Below are 20,584 nucleotides of genomic sequence, written 5' to 3' on the forward strand. Positions count from 1 at the left end.
CATATGAGATATTTGGTTAATGTGCTAATTTTATTTATTTTAAATATTTGTTAGAGATATTTGAGGTTAATTTGATGTATAACCAAATAAAAATTAAAATATACTAGGTGTTCTCTTCGGATTATGTTAAAATACAAAATATGGAGGACTATTTTATTTTAAATTTCAAAATAAAATGTAACTTTTATAAATTTCACTAAAAAAATAAAAATGTAACTTTTTTATAAACTTCACTAAAAATTATAATGTCTTCACAAATAACAAAATGATTGAGATGGGGTCTTTAGTTAGTCAGTTAAAAAAGGAAATGTTTTCTATCAAACAACCTGTTTTGAAAAATTTGTGAACGAGTGAAGCAAGTGAGACGATGAGAAATAATACAAGATTTCAACCTTTATTAAGGAATGGATACATTGGTTCATAAAATGCAAAAATATTCATTGATAGTTGTGATACATTTTTTTGACAGGGGTTAAGATTTGTAATACATCAAGTTAACCAGAAATCCAAAGTATATGTGAATTAGGGGGTAATAATGGTCCAGGTTGTAGTTTATTAGAGTGAGATGCAAAATCTACGAATAAAACAAAAAATAACTTCTGATGTTTAAATAGAAAGAATAATCCTTTTTTTAAAGGAATGCTTTCTATACTTCCTCTTTGTATGTAAGTTATATACTTCCCCCATCCAGCCATTAAATTTAGATCAAGCGAGCTATTGATCGTCTGATCTAGACCAACGTATTAGAGTATTTTATTATTATTATTATTTTGCAAATCATATGAATATGAAATTTGATGGGTGCCATCATCTCAATGTGGTGCACCTAAATAAAAAATAAAAAGTAATACTTTCCAAAAAATAAAATGACCAAATACCCCTAAAATTTTAAGGGGCATTTTGATCAATTTATTTTATCAAAAAGATATTTTTTATATATTTTTTATTGCAGGTGTGAGTTCAAGAGATGAGTGGACTCCCAAAATTTAATATAAAATGCTTTGCAGAAAAAATTATAAATAAAACAATGTGTAAGCGTGACATTGTGATTGCGGCCATCTCAACCATCCATTAAGATTAGACGACTGGATAGGGGGAAGTATATAACTTAAATATAGTAGGAGAAATATAGAAAGCTTTCCCTTTTTTTACATGCCCAAATAACAAGCTAAATTTATCTACTTATATGTTTCAAAGAAATTGAGCCAAGTATACATACATACTAGTGTTTTAGTTTGTTTACTTATTATGTTTCAAAGATATTGAGCCAAGTATACATACATACCAGTGTTTCAGATTCGGACTCAGCCGAGTTACTCGGCCTTGGCATGAGCTAGGGTTGCCCATACAATTCTGATGTGAGTATTGTATAAACTCACTTGATTACTACAGAAGTCAGGTAGACCCACCCCAATTCTACAATGGGTGTGGTATGTATAAGGTTGCAATCTTAGACAACCAAATTAAGGTGCATCTCAAAATTTTATCATAAATATAGTTTGAGGCAGAAAATTCCTAAGATGGATTGAGAATCTATTTTCAGCTATAATTATGAAATCTTAAAGGATTGAAATCAAGTATATCTATAAACACTTGAAAATAGACGATCCAGATGATGTATTGTAATATACACAATTTTTAAGACTCGAAATCTTTTTTTCTTTTCATATTCATATATATCGATATCGAGATGATCAGTTAGAGGGTGTTCCAACATCTTACATCATTTTATGATGAGTTTTAAATGTGCACGTTAATTCTATAGTTTAAGGTTGCAACCTTAAATAAACTTTATCCTTCTTTAATACTCATGCAAGTCACTACAATAATCGCTGAGTATTACATAGCAACTCAAAATAAACGGGGGGCCGAAATCCAACCCCCACTTCTCATTTTTCTTGATCGGAGGAGCTTCAAAACCTCATAATTTGATCCAATTTTCAGTATACGATGGAAAATAAAGGGTAGCAACCCGGTGCTGGTCATGCCTAAGTAAGGTCCCTAGAGGGATAAGCTGGAAATTGTCCTAACGGCTTATGCACAAAGTGGCTGCTCTGAAGACTCGAACCCACGCTCTTGCGCTAGTTACCTGAGGGTTTTACCGTTGCACTATAAGCTGGAAAATAAAATCACTATATTTACCTATTTAGAGCCTTAAATTCAAAAAAAAGCCACCAGATTTCTTTTATTTATTTTGTAGATCAAAGAATTGGCGAGTTTTCGCCCCATTTTGAAGATTTGAAATTCGTCGAATCCAATGGTTGGTATTCCATGAAAATCGAACTCCTAGGCCCAATCTTGTGTTATTGATCCAGTGATAGACTGCTTCTTCCACAAAAGAAAGATGATTGTATGGATTTGGATTGTCAGATTTTCTGTTTTCCCCAAATTTTAAAAGGCTTGGATCTCCTAATTTCAAAGTCCGGACTAAAAATTCGTTTTGGGGCCTTGAATAGGGGTGGACTAAAAATTTGTTTTGGGGTCCTGCATAGGGGTGGCAACAGGACGGGTCGACTGAAAATTTATTATGGGATATGGACCCGTATTCGAAAATATAATATGGGACCCGGATTTGATTGGACACAACCCAAAACTTAAAATATCTATGTATTTAAATTTATTTTTATATATTTTCATAAATTGAAAATGTGGAACTTGGATCCAAAACTGAATAGTATTTGGGTCCAAAATTTGGACCCAAACCCAACCCACCAAGTCCAATTTTTGGACCCATACCCAGACCCTAATTGCATTGGTTATACCGCTCGCCACTTTGTTATAAAAATGACAAATCAAATAAGGGGTTACTTTCATCTAATTGCATTATATAAGAGTTTGGAGTCTGAAGCGGATGCAATTATACAAAGAAAGTGCATATCAAAACCTACAACATTTGATCAATCTTATTGAAAAATCTTTTGTGTAGCTGGCTCTTAACGCAAGCTGAGATAAGTTTCCTATCAATTTTTCTGACAAAATCTTGGCACTAGTCTGAAGTAATTTAAATTTGGAAATAATGTTACCTTAAAATATTGGTCAAACCTTGTATCTCTTCCAATGTGATTGGTTGTTGGACTGACCAAAGGCATTACAAACACTAGGCACAAAATTTAGAAATTTTAGTTCTTTTTCATTTTTTTTTTCAATTTCTCAATTAACCTTACATGTGATATTATTATTATTTAAGTAATTCAGTAGGGAAGATATGCCCTTACTTATTTTTTCAAATAGTTTAAGAGTTAGTTTTTTGAAAGTGCTAATGGGACAATATCAGTGGGAATGAAAATCACAACGTGATGATTAGGGTGTGGGGGTGCTACCACCACGACCCAGCCCTTTTCCTATATATAAGATCTGGTGTACTCAAAATGCTTTATTTACAGAGTTGGCCGAAAATATTTCCATTTTCGCTAAAAAAAAAAAAGAAAGAAAAAAAAAAGAGACAAAACCCTACTTTGTATACAAACTATTGTTGTAGCTATGTATACAAACTATTGATGTAGCTTTTCTATCTAAATTAATAATCCCCTATTTTCACCCACAATGCGGGTGGGAATATCCCGAATGAGATTTGTCTCCTATTTGTACATATATGCATGGTTACAAATTGAAGATGAGGTCGAGATGTTCAACGCCTTTGTCATGAATGGAAATGGAGATCTTGGAGATGTGGTTCAGATCATCTCTACCACTCATTTCCAATAATGGATGGTGGATTGCTTCCCTGCATAATTTTTTTTTTTTAATGTCAACTTGGGAGTTGGTACTCCAGTTAGAATGGAACTTTAGACGCCATGTTCCCCAAGGCCAAAATCACCTTTAATGCTGTATTGAAGTAGGGACTAATGTTTTGCCCCTAAAATGTTGGTAAATAAGCCATCGCCATCCCGTTTATTTCATTTTGCATCATTGTGGGAAATGGCTTCTCATTCTTCTACCAACAAGTGTCTCGCGCTTCCAATTATGGACCCTCTATATTTATAGGGAATGTATACAATGAGACAATTTATCATTGATACAAAGAGATCATAATCACCACTAACCATTAGATTTGAAATCGGGTGGTTGAGGTTGTATCATTGTTTAGGTACAAAGTCCAAAACAAAACTTCTCAAATAACAAAATACGGTTATCCGTTATAACAACAATGTAAGTTCTATGAAATATTAGTGGATCCCTATGTAAGTTTTATAGATAGTTCAAAAAGACATGGCAGCAAAGGAGGCTGAAAATTTGAAAACATTTCACTTTCAGTTAAAGATAACTGATGGATCCCATGGAATGGTTAAGATCAAATGAAAACTTAATAAATTTATGGGAATGGAGTTAAGGTCGTGGTGATAGCACTGTGTGAGCTTCAGTTACTGATCTAGCTTTCCATTCTCACTTATACATTTGAAAACTACTAACTATTTCTAAAATAGGTGGGGCTTCCCCATTGATCCATCCTAGAGAAACCCAAAAAAAAAAAAAAAAAAAAAATGCAAATTTACAGTAAGTTTGGCACATTATGTGCTTCTCTATGATCATTAAAGATATTTTCAAGCATATCTAGACACGACAGATCTCTTATACCCATGAAGGTAACATTGAGGCACCACCGACGGCAAAAACAATCCTCGACCATTTACCGAAACTTCTCCGACAAAGTGAATAACAAGCCAAGCCTGATTACCAGAACCACACCAGATCATCATAAAGCGTGCATTTGTCGTCATCTAAACCAGCACCTGATCACCATTAGTTTTTCTAATTCAAGGACCTTCTCTTCTTCATCGCAGAACGAGGTGCCATTGCGGCAAAGTACAATGAGTTTGGACTGAGACCCATGTCTGAAATTCTTCCAAACACTAACCATCCTCATACGAGTGCCATAGTTACATAGAGCCTCAAAAACATCAAATCGAGCTCTATAAAATTCAAAGACTCTTAAATATAATGACAATATATAGCACATTGAAAATCTTCAGAAATTAAAAAAAAGGTAACCATTCTTCAGCAAAGTTCAATAGATACAGGGAACCAAAGATCAAATGGCAGGTAAAACATGTTCTTCAACATGGCATTTATAAGAGGAAAACATGGAGCAGTCAAATTAGCAATATCCATGATTTCAGGCTAGATTTGGATGGAATGAAGCTAATGATTTGTGGATCTTATAAGTCTAAACATTTGTAGTACTCTTAGCCTTATTCAATGAAATCCATAGGGAAAGCAAAATATGTCGAAATCCATTCATGCAATAAACCCAAAAACTCACTTCAATTGCCATGAGTCCACCCCAGGTATGAGTAAGTGGTTCAACAAAATTTTGATAAACATCAAAATTCACATTTGAAGGCCATGTAGCGATTAGGATTGTGAAATCATAACTGTGGCTTGAGATTGATACCACATGTTGTATTTTTTATATAGTTGTAAATTGTTATTGTATTTCTTATATATTTGGATAGTTTGTTGTAAATTCTAAAATTAAGATTCTTATAATCTTGGAGTTGGATGTAATCAAGTTGTATATATCATGTTGTAATACTCAACCGGGTGCAATATATGATTTACCAATTCGTAAAATGGTATCATAGCCTTTTCGTATGGGCTGGTGGTCCTCTCTGTTTATGGCAATGGCCCCGTCTTTAGCACCGAGGTTTTGAACTAACAGAGGATGATCACATCGAGAAGTTTGCCTTGCCAGTCGTACCCTGCCTTGTCCCAAATTTGCGGTTGCTTCTGAGGCTGCTGCTTCCATAGAGAGCGGCTGAGCTTGACAAAGAGACAAGACACTATGTTGTTTGCAAGTAGTTTCCCTAAGGCATTGACCAGCTGGCCCAACTTCATCTAGCAATCAAGAGATCAATTTGCTTGGTACGATTTGCCCCAAGATTGCAATTTGCTTGGCACGATCCACTGTGAACACTTGCCTTCCAAAATTTTCATGCCCATTGATACATGGTTTACAAGAGGGGGTTTTCTTTCTCTCTCTAGCTTTCTTCTACCAAGTTGCCTTAGTTTGTTGCATGAGCTAGCAGCAAAGGTGCTTGATTTATTTACGGATAGGCTGCAAACTCTTTCTCTCTCTATTGAATCCTCTTTCTTTGTTTCTCTCTCTAGAAGATTTCGTGTTCTGTTGTTGATTCTTTTCTTTTTACACATCTTGCACGAGTTTGTACAAGTTTTGTGTGCAGTCGGTGATTACAGATTTGTGCACGAGTCTTTGCAAGTTCAGAGTGATTGGCTGCTGCCTTTGTGCACGAGTTTCTATGTGAGTTCTTGGTGCACGAGCAAGATTTTGATGGTTGGTTTTGTGCCAAGTAAGTTTTGGCTCTTTCAAATGGCAAACAATGGAGACAAAGACGCAACTGATAAATCGACCGAGATTGTCACAGTTTCGTCATCATTCTAATTACACCATTCAGACAAGTATCCTTTTGGTTATAACCCTTTAGTCGGTGATAATTAATCTACTTGGAGACGAGCCATTTAGAAAACCTTAAGTACAAAAACTAAATTAAGTTTAATTGATGGAACAATCTTTGAGCCTGACATTGCCAAGTATAAACTATAGCAACAATATAATGACATGGTTCATTCTTGGATCGTGAACACACTTTTAAAACCTCTTTCGAATAATGTGATTTATATTGAGATGGCAAAGGGTTAAAGCCATGAACCTCGAAAGTTTGAACTCAAGATATGCATAGCTACATTGCAACAAGAGTAACATCCGCTTATCGAATATTACTCTACACTTCAAAGTATTAGGATGAACTCGCATCTTATGCCACTGATCCCAAGAAAGTACATGAGGAAGAGGAGAAGTTATATCAATCCCTAATGGGGCTTCATGAGTCTTTTATGGCTCTCCGAAGCCAAATTCTTGCTATGGAACCGTTGCCAACGGTTGGTAAAGCCTACTTTATTCTTAGTCAAGAAGAGAAGAGATAGTTTTTTCAAATGACACCCAATACCCCAGATGCGGTAGCTCTTGCAGTTAGCCACCCCTCGGCGTCACGAGATACAAGAGGAGCCAAAGGCAAAAGCAAAGAAAAATGTGAATATTGTGGAGTGATTGGTCACAATAAGGCACATTGTTTTGAACTCATCGGATACCCACCCAATTGGAACAGGCAGAAACGATTCATGTAGAGGCAAGGAACGAGCACTTATGCTAGGTCACGAGCCATACAAGTCTATGGAAATGCATCTAACGCAGTGCTTAGTGTTGTCGCAGCAGCTTGTTCTCCTTTTCAGGGACTTACCGCCGAACAATATAAACAACTGTTGAGCCTACTTTCAGTTGATTCTTCTTCCACCTCTGCCAACCTTACAGGTACTATTTCTTGTCATGCACATTCTATATTACCACCTAATACTTGGATTATTGACAATGGGGAATCAGATCACATGACGCCTCAACTCTCTTCCCTTCTTGACACCATCACAGTATCAAACATGTTACCTGTGAAATTGCCAACTAAACACATGCAACCCATCACACACAAAGGAATTGTTTACCTGAATTCTGGTTTGAAATTATCCAAGGTTTTATGCATTCCAACATTTAATTTTAACTTGCTTTCAATTAACAAATAGGCCCAATCGATGAATTGTGTTGCTATTTTTTTCCCAACCTTATGTGTAATTCAGGACCTTGCCACAAAGAAGCTGATTGGAGTGAGTGAAGTTCGTAATGGACTTCATCATTATATCCAACCCTCATCACCATCAGCCTCGTCAACTGTTCGAAAAGAAAACCTAGTCCTATGGCACCAATGGTTAGGCCACCCATCTATGCAGTGCCTTTCCCATTGCTCACCTGATTTTGCTAATTTACGTTATTGTTTGAATAATTGTGATATGTGCCATTTGGCAAAACAGACAAGGTTGCATTTTCTCATTAATACAAATAGATGTCACGAACCATTTAAATTGATTTATTGTGATATCTAGGGGAGTTATAAAACTGCATCTTTTTCAGGGGTACATTACTTTTTTACTATTGTTGATGATCTTTCACGTTGCACATGTGTTTATTTGCTGCATTATAAGTCTGAAACGACACCTTTTTTAAAATCTTTTTGCGCCAAGGTAAAAACTCAATTCCAGTTACAGGTTCAATAAATTCGAACTGACAATGGGACTAAGTTCTTGTCTCTAGATATATATAGAATGTTTTTTGAACGTAGACCATCTATCAACAATAGAGTTGTGTCAACACCTCTCAACAAAATGAGGTGGTTGAACGCAAGCACCGTCACTTGTTGGAAGTAGCCCGCGCTTTGCATTTCCAAGCCAACTTACCATTGTAATTTTGGGGAGAATGTGTGCTCATTGCCACATCTCTCATAAATATCTTACTTACACCTATATTTTCTGGTCAAACCCCTCATGAGGTCCTTCTCGATTCCAATCCATCCTATGCTCATTTACGGGTATTTAGTTGTCTTTGTTATGCCCACAATCATGTGCGTGGCAGACACAAATTTGCTTCCAGAGCATCTCGATGTGTTTTCAAAGGATATCCTTTTGCACAACGTGGGTACCGCGTTCTTGATTTTGAAACCCGCAAAATATTCACATCAAGTGATGTATCTTTTGTAGAGGACAGATTCCCTTTTCGTGAATTATCACTACAAGAGCCTGAAGCAACCACAGTATTACCTCAACCCATTGCAGACATGGGTACTTGTTCCTAATCCTACTCCTATCACATCCCCTCTTAGAACCGCACCAGAACCACAACAAGAACAGTCAATGAATGAACTTAGATGATCCACACATGTTTGTAACATGCCGACACGGTATAAGGATTTTGTTTGCTCTTTGGTCCATCCAGAAGTCATGAGAACTTCACCCATGGCATAAGGCTCTTCGACAGGTACGCGTTACCCTCTTTACAACTTTGTTTCAAATGCCAAATTATCGCCAACACAATTTGCCTTGCTTCAAGCTATATCTTCTCAGGAAAAACCTGAGTCCTTGACCTATGCGGTTAAGTTTCTCCGTTGGAAGGTAGCAATGGAAGTTGAAAGTGATGCATTACAACAAAACAATACTTTGAGCCTCTTGGCAAGAAACCCATTAGATGCAAGTGGGTATATGCAATCAAATACAAGGCCAATGGAATTATTGAACGGTACAAAGCTCGCTTTGTAGCCAAAAGATATATACATGTCGAAGGGCTTGACTATCATAAGACATTTGCGGCAGTTGCAAAGCTGGTTATTGTGCAGTGTGTACTTAGTCTCGCATCCATAAGAGGATGGCCCCTCTATCAGCTCGATGCGCACAATGCTTTCTTGCATGGTGATTTGTATGAGGAGGTTTACATGCAACTTCCACTATAGTTTGCTCAACAGGGGGAGACTCGAGTTTGTCGACTTAACAAATCATTATATGGGCTCAAGCAAGCCTCTCGGCAAAGGTTTGATAATTTTTCTTCCACTTTGCAATCCCTTGGTTTTATTTAGTCTGTTGCATATTATTCACTATTCACCTTAACTGTTGGAAAGACTTTCATTGTTCTCCTGGTTTATGTTGATGATAATATCGTCATTGGCAATAACAACAGATTCATTTTGCTGTTAAAACGATTTCTTCACAAATTCCATATCAAGGATTTGGGAGTCTTGAAATTTTTTATGGGCAAAGAAGTTGTCCATTTCTAAAGAGGAATCTTTATTAATCAAATAAAATATGTTCTTGATATTTTGGTCGAAGTTGGACTCACAGGTGCAAAACCAGTTGCTTTTCCCATGGACCAATACATTTGTCTTACTGCCACATATGGCGATCTCCTTCATGATCCTGGTCCGTATCGATGTCTAGTGGGGCGGTTAATTTATCTCACTATCATAAGACTTGATATATTATATTCAGTCCATATCCCTACCCAATTTATGCATAGTCCTCGGCAACGTCATTACATGGCCGCTCTTCATGTACTTCAATATCTCATAGGCACGCTTTCATTTGGACTCCTTTTACCATCCAATTCCTTGCTCCAGTTAATAGCTCATTGTGATTCCGATTGGGCCACCTGCCCTATGACCCGGAGATCGATTACCGATTATTTTAATTCCCTTGATGCTTATCCACTATCATGGAAGATTAAGAAACAACCAATAATATCACGATCTTCGACTGAAGCTGAGTATCGTGCTATGGCTGTAGCTACATATGAACTCGTGTGGCTCAAAGCCTTACTTCAAGACCTCGGTGTGCCTCATCCTCATCCAATGTGCCTATACTGCGTCAACCATGTTGCTGTCCACATCACTGCTAACCTCGTGTTTCACGAACGAACTAAGCATATAGAACTCGATTGTCATCGTATCCAAGAAAAAATCTATCCAGGCATTCTCAAAACCTCTCACGTCTCTACTAAGCATCAAGTCACAGACATTATCACCAAAGCATTAAGTCATGAGCAATTTCAATTTCTTCGCAACAAGTTGGCCGTTACGGATCTTCATGCGCCAATTTGAGGGGGAGTATTGGGTGATTGAGATTGTGATATCGTAACTGTGGATTGGGATTAGCATCACATGTTGTAATTTTTATATAGTTGTATGTTGTGATTGACATCACAAGTTGTATTTCTTATGGATTTGGATAGTTTGTTGTAAATTCCAAAATTACGATTCCTACAATCTTGGAGTTGGCTGTGACCAAGTTGTATATATCATGTTGTAATACTTAATTGAATGCAATATATGATTTACCAATTCGTAACAGCTTCCATATAATCAAGTGTATGGCTAACAAAAATTTGTCCTAAGGCAAAAACCCAAATTAAGACCGACATAGTTATCAATTACACAATCTCCCAAAATAAACAAGGGAAATTTATCAAATCCCCATAAGAGATTAATAATTTATCACTTTATCCATATCTTTTGATTTAATTTCAAAATAACCATAAAATAGCATTGTGAGTTGGAATAGTTCATATCTTATGGGTATTTTTAATGGAAAAAGTTTATATAGAGTCGAGGCTCTAAACAATCAAATTCGAGCCCACCTCAAAAGTTTCACTAGAAGAGATTGTTTCAATTCCCAAATATCTTCAAATTGACTATCTCGACATCAAGATGCATGAGCATGAGGAAAAAATACATTTCAAGTCTTGATAATAGTGCATCTTATAACACATTTTTAGACCATCAATTTTCAAGATTTTCAAGTTTTCATAGATCTACTCGATTTACACTATTTTTTAAGCTTTAATTTTATAATTAAAGATGAAAATATATTTTAAGGCTGTCACAAAGATTTTTCAGTATTGAAACCACATTTCTCGACACTATTTGAAGGTGTGATTTACTGTGATTGTTTAGAGCCTCGGCTCTATACAAACCTCACCCATGTTTTATCAATTTCCCAATAAACATACATAGTCAATGCCCCCATAAACTATTTGCTGAATTTGGGTTTATTAAAGCCTTCTCTCTCTGGTATGGGGGGTGTTCTTAAGGTGTTTTTATCTCCTTTTTTAGTGGGATATATAATCATATCCCTCTTATATTTAAAGTAGTGGTCATCCCTATATTTTAATGTGGTAGTTAGGCTCTAGATGGGAATGCGATGGCTATCTTTATATGGTAATACTTTTCTTTTAAAGAGTTTGGTTTTTCCCTTTATTTGTTAGTTGTGGGATTTGAGTGGGGCATGATGTCCCCATGGATGCCCATACTATTGAATAACTTGATATTCATGACAAACAATGACAAAATATTGTGGGGTCTTTGCTGGTGGCAAACTTGGGATTTATATGATATGTGAGGAATGCTCCGCACACATAAGTGGTTATACTCTGCAAACTTGGGTCGACCAGAATTGGGTCCGGGCCCGGGTCTGGCATGGACCCCTATCGGGTCGGGATAGGTTTGATCTGACATGGTATAAAATATATAGATATATAATAAATAGTATATAAAATAATTTTTTTATTTTATTAATTTCTAGACCTAGGTCTAGGTTCAAATGACTTGGGACAACCCGGGTCTAAGCCAACCGGGTTGAGGTCAACCCGGACCTGACTCGATCCATTGCCACCCTTACTAAAGCGGAAGTAGAGGAAACTTTAGAGTTTAGAAGGTTTCAACAACACGGTTCTGGAAGCCGGTTCAAGACGACCATATTTTCAGCAATGCGAGTCTGTGCCTTTGTTTTGTTTTTTTTTTCTTTTTGTTTTTTCTTTCTTTTCCTTTTTTTTTTCTTAAATCTTGTCAACAACTAGTTTGAAGTGATGAAGACATGGAAGATTCTTTTTTCTTTTTTTTTTCTGTAAATCATGTCAACAAAATGATATGACTGGTTTGAAACAATGAAATAAAGGAAGATTGTGCTCCTTTTTGGACTTTTAATGTCTTTTTTGGGATAATGATTGTTGAGTTTGTTCATCCTATCATTACATGATGAAGAAATGTCATCATTTTTCCATATCCTTGTTTACTCGTTGACTGTTTATGTAAAAGTCCATATCCTTTCCTTTTTTTACCCATTTTTCCATTTCAATTTATGTTGCAACATCTCGGCATCGTCAATTCATGAAGAAACTGATAATCCTTTGGAGAGTTTGTCGTTGCTTTGAAATGATTGGGTCCATTTATACACGAGTGTTGGATATTGTTACAAGACAGTATTTTGCCCTAGTTAGTTTGCATGAGTTGAATGATTAGTGGTCATGTTGCTTATCTTGCTGTAATTGAATAAAAGTGTGTTGCTGCATTAGTGGTAATTGTATCAAAGTGCATCTTGGTTAACTTGTTCTAATAGCTGCATTGCGGGTAATGTTGAGAAAGAATAAGAGGTATTGCTTACTGGTTTTGATGATTTGTTAATACATGATTCTTTATTTAAAGCAGACCTGTCGGAAGTGTAATGGTGTGGTGGCTTTCTTTCCTAGATCTTCTTCTCGTGACATCAAGAAGATATGGGCGACACGAACCTCGGTGAAAACATGCCAACAAGTGATGTGGCAGGTGCATCAACACCATTTGAATCTCCCCAAATTGAGGCTGAATCATCGCCATTGAGCAACACTGGCAGATCATCATCCAGTTGTTCTAAGAGGCCCCAACCCAATACTCCCATGCCTCGAACTTAAAAAAAAAGAAGCAAGGCGGTGTTAGTGAACCAGTAGCAGTAGCTATGATTGTGATGGTGGACAGCATGAGGGAAATGATGACTCTCCAAGCCCTGAATCCCAAAATTAGATTGAGTGCATGGGTGCCATTGAAGAGCTTTTTTAGAATGAAGAAGGGACTTGGATGCCATCATGAAAGCTTCAGGGCTCTATCAGGATAGCTTGAAGGCTCATATGGTCTTAGCTTTGAGGCAGCAATCGCCTAAAGTGCTGATCAGAAACTAACAAATACAAAGGCATAGAAAGAGGATATAAAAGAGACGAACATATTTCTGAAAACCCTATAAAATGCATTTGAAAAGCTCATGTCCATTATCATGCAACAAAACTATCAAGAATACCAATATGCCACGACTACCAAAAAAATCTCATAAAGGTGTTACAAATTCTACAGATCAGCCACCATGGATTAGTAAGAGTCCATAGTTCAAATGTCCATATCAACATAAAAGACCAAGTCCACAATAACTTGATCTGCCTCACTGAGCAAACTCCATGTCAATCCAGACGACCCTTTGCTCCTCATTCATTGTCAAGAATAGCTCACTGGCATTGACATCAGCAGTGATTACCTTTAATGCTCGTATTACGACTCTTTGATCGAGGCCTTCAATCTTTGAAATGGTATCATAGACTCTCTGGATATTTGGATTTTTAGCTTCGTTCCTTTTATCAATTGCAGCCCCAATTGTTGCCATGGCATTTGCCATTGACTGGATTGCCTTGGCTATGGTTTTCTTTTTCTTCTTTGGCCTCTTAGATGATAATGGTGTACATGTGGGTCTATAAGCCCCCCTTCCTATGCTCCTTGACTGCCGAGGTGTCTCTAGTACTTCCTCATCGTCTCCCACCTCCTCATCATCACCATCAGCATCTACATCCACTGCTGTGTCACCATGTCCCTCATTTCTATCTGGAAGGTCCAGCTCTAACAGTTTTGGTGTCCTAGCACCGGCTCCTTCAGCCATATCATTGCCAATGATAATGCTCAGTTCCCTCCAATAAGGGAAGGTTTTTCCTTTAAATTGCCTTGCATCTCGATGGCTCTGCATAATTATTGTAATATGCATTAATTCAAGTAATTATTGCATGACATATCAAATGATGACATAAAATAACAAGGAGGACACACACCGCACAATACTCATCCCAAAGAGCTTCATCGGCTACAACCATTTGAATTTTGTCATCCCAACTGAAGCCAATTTGATTCCTCAATTCCTGTATTGTCTTGTAATTATTTTTCCATGTTTTTAGTTTATTCTTGAAACTATCTCTTCTCAAGTTCATTCCAAGTCGGGCACGAAATTTGGTCTCTATAGGAGTCCACTGCTCGTTTTTGAAACCACTTCCTGGCTTCCCACATAGGAGGACTTGCTCAACAAGTAACTCCAATAAAACCATCTCCATCACACATGTCCATTGTAGCTTCTTTGCCTTGGATGCTGATTGACTTGCAACAACTTCATTATCCATACCTAGGACAAATTTTGGGCCATAAACACCAATAAGCCCAAGCAACATACTATGAATCTGAGACTAATCAAAGATAGATTGCCAGACTGTAATAATAGTTGCCACTATGCATAAGCAAAAAAAAAAGAAGAAAATGAAACAGAGCATAATCTAGAGGCCTGTCAAGTAAGGTATCCTTCATATTAATACCGAAGTAAAATCACAGAGATAGAGAAGCTTTTCATTACCCATACCCTTTCTATGCTTACTTGCATGCAAACCTACTGACCAGCAGGACCTTCTTCTACACCAATAGCAATATCAGGCTTAAATCTGATCTAGTCTTTCTAAACTCAAGTCAGGTCAAGCCCACCCAAAGAAAACAATGCATTTGAGATCTCCAAATAATTCATCGATTACTCCTCCTTCCATGTAATCCAGACAAAAAAGGCACTGAGAAGAAAAATGCCATGACCGTCATATCTGGATCCATGATGGCTACGACCATAGTGTAGAAGAAGTACATTTTAAATTCACCAACAGTAGAGAGAAATTGAAAATCAAAAGCATTTTAACAATATAGAACTTATGATCTTCAACAATAGTACATTGATATCAATGCAATCAGAATTAACAGACAACATTAGAGGTTCTAGATAGAAAGTTCAATCACAGAATAATTTTTTTTTTTTTTGAGAATATTCAATCACAGAATACTTGTGGCATGTGAAGTGTGTAGTGCATAAACATTTTCTTCAGATTCGCAACAATACAACACCAATTAATTTTGAATGAACTACAAAATATGCAGCTCACAGGTGAGAATGTATATGCATGGCATGAGGATCACCTGAGTGAGAAAAACCATGACAATGTAGGGCACAATTCCAAACAAGTGGAAAGGATTCCTCAAAGCTATTATTCTAGCAACTGGCTAAGAAATTTCTGACTCCTATAAAGTGATCAGCTTGTCATAACTCTAAAAGCAAATGAACTCTAGATTTCAGAAGGATCACGCCATAAGAGAATGGCCCTTTCAGAAAAGAAAAAGGGTAATAAGATAATGATCAGAAAGGCATTGGTATAAATTATTTGAGGAAAAGAAAACCATAGCTATCTTGATAAAAAGCCTTTTAAAGTGAATAACTGTTTAAAAAAATAAAATAAAAGAACGATGATAATGATCAAATAAGAGAAAACTAAAATAGAGGAGAACAAATAGACCCCAAACTGCAATACAAGTAGCAGAAGATGAACAGAATACGTCACCCCTGCAAACAGAAATACGCCAAACAAAATATCTACAGAACTTAACATTGCAGTAAATCAATTAAATTGGCGATAACAATTACAGCAACAGCACAGGTTCATATGAGGAAAACAAAGTCATAATACAAACACAAAGTTAAAACCGCATAAAGAATATCAGTAAAAAAGGCAACCAAAAATAATCACACAAGGAGCAAAGAAAGCCACAATACAAAAAATAGTAACAACCCATGTGTAGGCAAATGGCACCAAAATGCACCTACTTACAGCACAGCATCTGCAATACTAGACATAATAAAATATCACTTATTTATTCTAGACCACTAAGCTATCTATAAATATGTACAAAAGCCCAAATACAGCATGTCATACTATTCAAGTAAGCGTAGTGCCAAACAAATTCACCTAGTAAGCGTAGTGCCAAACAAATTCACCTACATAAAAGGCTAATACTCAATATAAATCCCAAAAAAACTAATTATTGAGACATGTAGAACGAGGGTAGAGCGATCAAAGCCATTACCAACTCAAAGAACCTCCAAAATAAATAAAAAATGGGAAATTTTTGAAACCCAAATCAACATCCCAACATCAGGATATCCAAAGAACAGATCAAGAGCTAAAAATTTTACCTCCACAAAAGGAAAAAAATGTAGAATTTTCAGTGACCCAAATCAAGAACTATACTGTGAACCGTAAAACAGATCAAGAATCATAACATTCACCTCAATAAAATTAAAAATTAAAAAAAGCGTGAAAGTATGAGCAACCCAATATCAAGATGCAAAAAACAAATAAAAACTTTGCGACTGTTGACAAGGTTACACATGTGAAACAGATTAAGCCCTGAAAGAATGTGAGAGAGACACAGGGAGAAAGCTTGAGAGGGTGTAAAGAGAAAAAGGAGGGCTTGAGTGAGTGAACAGAGAGGGCATGGGGAGGGGTTGGGTTATTCACTGCCTTGGAGAATTTTGGTGTTCTGGCGAACCCCAAATTTCAGTAAGGGGAATTCAACCTCTCTACAAATTCTCCATCCCCATAATTTCATTAACTATGTTACTGTAGCTAAACCTCGGTTACGAGACAAGGTTTAGGATAGCCCAGTCTAAGATTGCGTAATCCTGGATTTAGAAACCTAAAAGAGAAAAAGAAATTGCCCAACTTAAGGAGGAAACCAAGACCATAGGGTTGAGTTAATTATGTGACTGTAAATTCACCTTTAGTTGATCTTCCACTTTGTATTGCAAACTTGTTGACCCCAGAAGCCCCTTTCATGCTCTTGTAGATGCACACCACGTTATCTATATAAGCAACAGGACGGCTTTCTGCAATATTAAAATAAAATTCCATTTATAAGAAAGAGGAGATTGATAGATTGATAGAGAGAGAGGGAGAGTTCCTTGATTTCCCAAATCAATTCTGTAATGTCTATTCAAACAACAAAAATTGAGATGGATCTTCTTTCCATCAAATAAAAAAAAAGATAATTTCTTGTCAAACAACCTACTCTGAAAAAATTGTGAGTATATGAAGCACTTTGGTGGACGACAAATAATCCAAGACTTCAACCTCAATCAAGGAATGGATTGATGGTTCATAGACATGCAATAAAATTCTCTTAGACTTGTAACACATTAAGTTGATGATTGAATTAAGTTGACTAATCATTATTAATCCCATGTAAATTAGGGTGATAATAATGGTCCAGGTTCTAGTTTATTAAAGTGGGATACAACATCTAGAAATAGAACAATCAATAACTTGCAATGGTTCTTGATAGATAGAAAGAATAAATTATTTTTTTTAACATACCATAACAAAGTAACTTTATTTCTATGTATCAAAGAAATTGAGCCTATATGTAGATACCGCTCCGACGATAAGGCACCTTACAAACAGGACAATTTGTTCCAGTCTTAAAGAATTGTATATACACAAACTGTACAAAAATCTACCAACTTCAAAAACAAAACCAGAACAAATTCATAACAGACCCGAGTATATAAAAAAAAATGAAAAAAAGTGCGAAGGAAACCAAAAAATTCTCAGGAAAATAAAAATCAGAGCAACATATTTATCATATAACCCATATATCAAAAGGGAATTATAAAAACCATAATCCATCCTACAATAACCAGAACAAAAAACCCAAATACCCGATAAATGAAATTAAGAGACCAGAAAGAAGTGAAAATAAAACAAAAAATTCAACTAATAATCCCAGAACAAAAAATCAAATAACCCAATATAACAAATAAGAGAACAGAAAAGAGTGAGAATATCACAAAAAAATTAAACCACTGATCAAGAAAACCAAAACCCATTACCCCACAAGATATGGGAGGGAGGGAGGGAGCGAGGGAGGGAGGGAGGGAGGAAGGCAGAAAGAAATAAACATATTCATAACCCACAAGAGAGAGAGAGGTTTCTTACATGTGAGAGAAACAGCAGAGTTGAGAAGACTCAAGCCGCAGTAACAGTTGCAGAAGTCCACTTTCAAAACCTTATATATGAAACAAATTCATCGAGAATAAATCAAATGAATGAGATTTAATAGCTAAAAATCAAAGAAAATAGGTCAAAATACAAGATTTACCAGGAGGGGCATTTTAGCTCTCTTACCATCTTATCCAAGTATTCCGAATCCGCCATTATTTTTGTTTCTCTTTCAAACAGAGGAAGATAGGGATAAAAAAAACGGTTAGAGAAAAGTTTCCGAGATTCTCAGGATCAATTTTAGAGAGACAGGATCTGAAGTGTGGGTGCTAAAAATATTTTTGCTCTGAAAGTGCAGGCCTAAAAATATTTTTACATAAATTTATGCAAGGGTGCGGTTTGTATAGAGCCTAGGCCGTAAATAATCAAATTAGAGCCTATCTTCAAATAGTATTGGTTTCAATACTTAAAATCTTTATGATAGCCTTCAAATATATTTTTATTTTTATTTATAAAGTTTAAATCTTAAAAAATAGCATAGATCGACAAATCTATGAAAACTTGAAAATCTTGAAACTTGACAATTAAAAAATGTGATACAAAATACACTATTTCCAAAACTTAAAATCCATTTTTTTCTCATGTCCATGTATTTTGATATCGAGATGATCAATTTGATCATATTTGGGCATCAAAACAATTTCTTCTAGTGAAATTTTTGAGGTAAGCTCGAATTTGATTGTTTAGAACCTCGGCTCTATATAAACATGTGAGGCATAAGGTTTATGAAAACAAAAGAAAACCTCACCTAAAATCCTTGTTTAGAAATTTCTATCATGGTTATAAATCAATTTATCAAAAAATAGTCTTATTGATTTAGGAACGCTTACTTTTAAAGTAAAATTGACGGTCTAGAAAATTTGTTACAATATATACTATTTTAGATATTGAAATCCTAATTTTTGTTCACAACCATAATGTTCAAGTCGAGATGATCGATGTAAAGGTTTTTTAATGCTTTACTTATAATTTTCAATGAGTTATGAAGTGAGGATATACTTATTTTAATAGGGTTGCAACCCTATCAAATCAATTTTCTTATGGGTAAAAGATCTGGACATTTTTGGAATTAAAAAAAAAAAGGCCCAAGTATTTCATTTGCTTTTTTTTTAAAAAAAAAAAAAAAAAAAAAAAAAAAAAACCCAAGTATTTCATATGTCAAGTTTAAGTTCCTTTTATAGGTATAATTATGTTTTTTAGAAATCAAACCTAAGATATAAGGTTGTAAAAATTAATTGAACTACTTAAGTCCAAGCCCGAATCCCTTTAGTATTTTTCAATTCTTTTTTTTCATATTACCTTCAATTCAGAACTTTGAGTTCAAAACGTTACTTTTTTTGCAGGTTTGTGGTGGGCTTTCAAATTTTCAAACTTTTTTTTCAGATTTGTGGTGGCAAATGTTGCTTTTATTGTGTGCTGGGCTCAAGAATTGAAGTTCTACACAGTAAGAAAAGAGCCCAAGATTAATTGGTTAGTGCTAGACGATTTGCAATGCTACATCATATGCCCAATTTTTACCTAGGATGGGGGCGGTCTTCTCCCCACTGACTCACCCCAAAAAAAAAAAAAAAATTGTTTCATGTAGGCTGAATCGCATTTTTGCAATGGAAACAATAGAAACTAACCGCTCAAATGTTTTCTTACTAGAATTATTATTTTTAGTTTTTAAATTTTATTTATTTATTCATTTTCATGATCTCCATATTAGAGATTACATGTTATTAAAAATTAACTCTTAACCATCTCAAAAATAAATTTATTAAGAGACCCGCATTTTTACATATGCATGCATAAAAATACGGGCCTGGCCGCATAGAAACAGGATCTAAGGAAAAAAAGTTCCAAACATAATATTTTACACGTCATTAGCGTGAAGTATAGCTCTTAAACTTAGCACACTTGTATTTTTTCCGGCAAAACTAAGTTCAAAACTTTACTCAAAATAATAGATTAAAAAATTCAAGTTTCCAAATGACCTTTTTGTTTGGATAAAGTTGGTAAATGAACTTGAATCCTGTATCAGATAGTTTGGAAAAAATGAAAAAAAATAATGACATACAGAGAGAGAGGAAAAAGTAATATTTCTTATAACATATTATCAAGATCGTCCATTTTCAAAAAAAATAAGTATTTATTGTTTGATCCATACTAATTTTTTTTGCTTTAAATTTCCCAATTAAGGATGAAAATAGTTTTTTAGCCCATTATATTAATTTT

General features: G+C 35.5%; 1 protein-coding gene across 5 annotated transcripts; it reads right to left on the bottom strand.

Annotated features, from left to right (window-relative positions):
- Positions 1 to 13,416: 13,416 nt before the first annotated feature.
- On the bottom strand, positions 13,417 to 18,661 carry LOC105420106 (uncharacterized). Of its 5 annotated transcripts, none has more exons than XM_020662922.2 (6): positions 18,494 to 18,661; positions 18,305 to 18,374; positions 17,089 to 17,196; positions 14,872 to 15,055; positions 14,282 to 14,625; positions 13,417 to 14,193 (listed from the first exon to the last, which is right to left on the bottom strand). In XM_020662922.2, the coding sequence occupies exons 5-6, from the start codon at positions 14,621 to 14,623 to the stop codon at positions 13,627 to 13,629; spliced, it is 909 nt and encodes a 302-aa protein (XP_020518581.1). In that variant the 5' UTR covers positions 14,624 to 14,625; positions 14,872 to 15,055; positions 17,089 to 17,196; positions 18,305 to 18,374; positions 18,494 to 18,661; the 3' UTR covers positions 13,417 to 13,626. The 5 variants fall into 5 exon arrangements, with proteins under 5 accessions (XP_020518581.1, XP_020518579.1, XP_020518580.1 ...); XM_020662920.2 differs by having other exon boundaries at positions 14,857 to 15,055; XM_020662921.2 differs by having other exon boundaries at positions 14,857 to 15,100.
- Between the last annotated feature and the right edge of the window lie 1,923 nt (positions 18,662 to 20,584).

The sequence above is a fragment of the Amborella trichopoda genome, chromosome 2 (assembly GCF_054954075.1).
Source record: "Amborella trichopoda isolate Santa Cruz 75 chromosome 2, AtrichopodaSantaCruz75HAP2 v2.0, whole genome shotgun sequence".
Taxonomy (NCBI): Eukaryota; Viridiplantae; Streptophyta; class Magnoliopsida; order Amborellales; family Amborellaceae; genus Amborella; species Amborella trichopoda.

Bases quoted from the DNA above. Each gene is read 5' to 3' on its own strand.
- LOC105420106 (XM_011622463.3), bottom strand. From the start codon at position 17,146: ATGAAAGGGGCTTCTGGGGTCAACAAGTTTGCAATACAAAGTGGAAGA. The intron at 14,626-17,088 runs GTGAATTTACAG...AATTTGTCCTAG, and splicing joins AAGTGGAAGATCAACTAAAG to GTATGGATAATGAAGTTGTT. The intron at 14,194-14,281 runs GTGTGTGTCCTC...ATAATTATGCAG, and splicing joins TTTGGGATGAGTATTGTGCG to AGCCATCGAGATGCAAGGCA.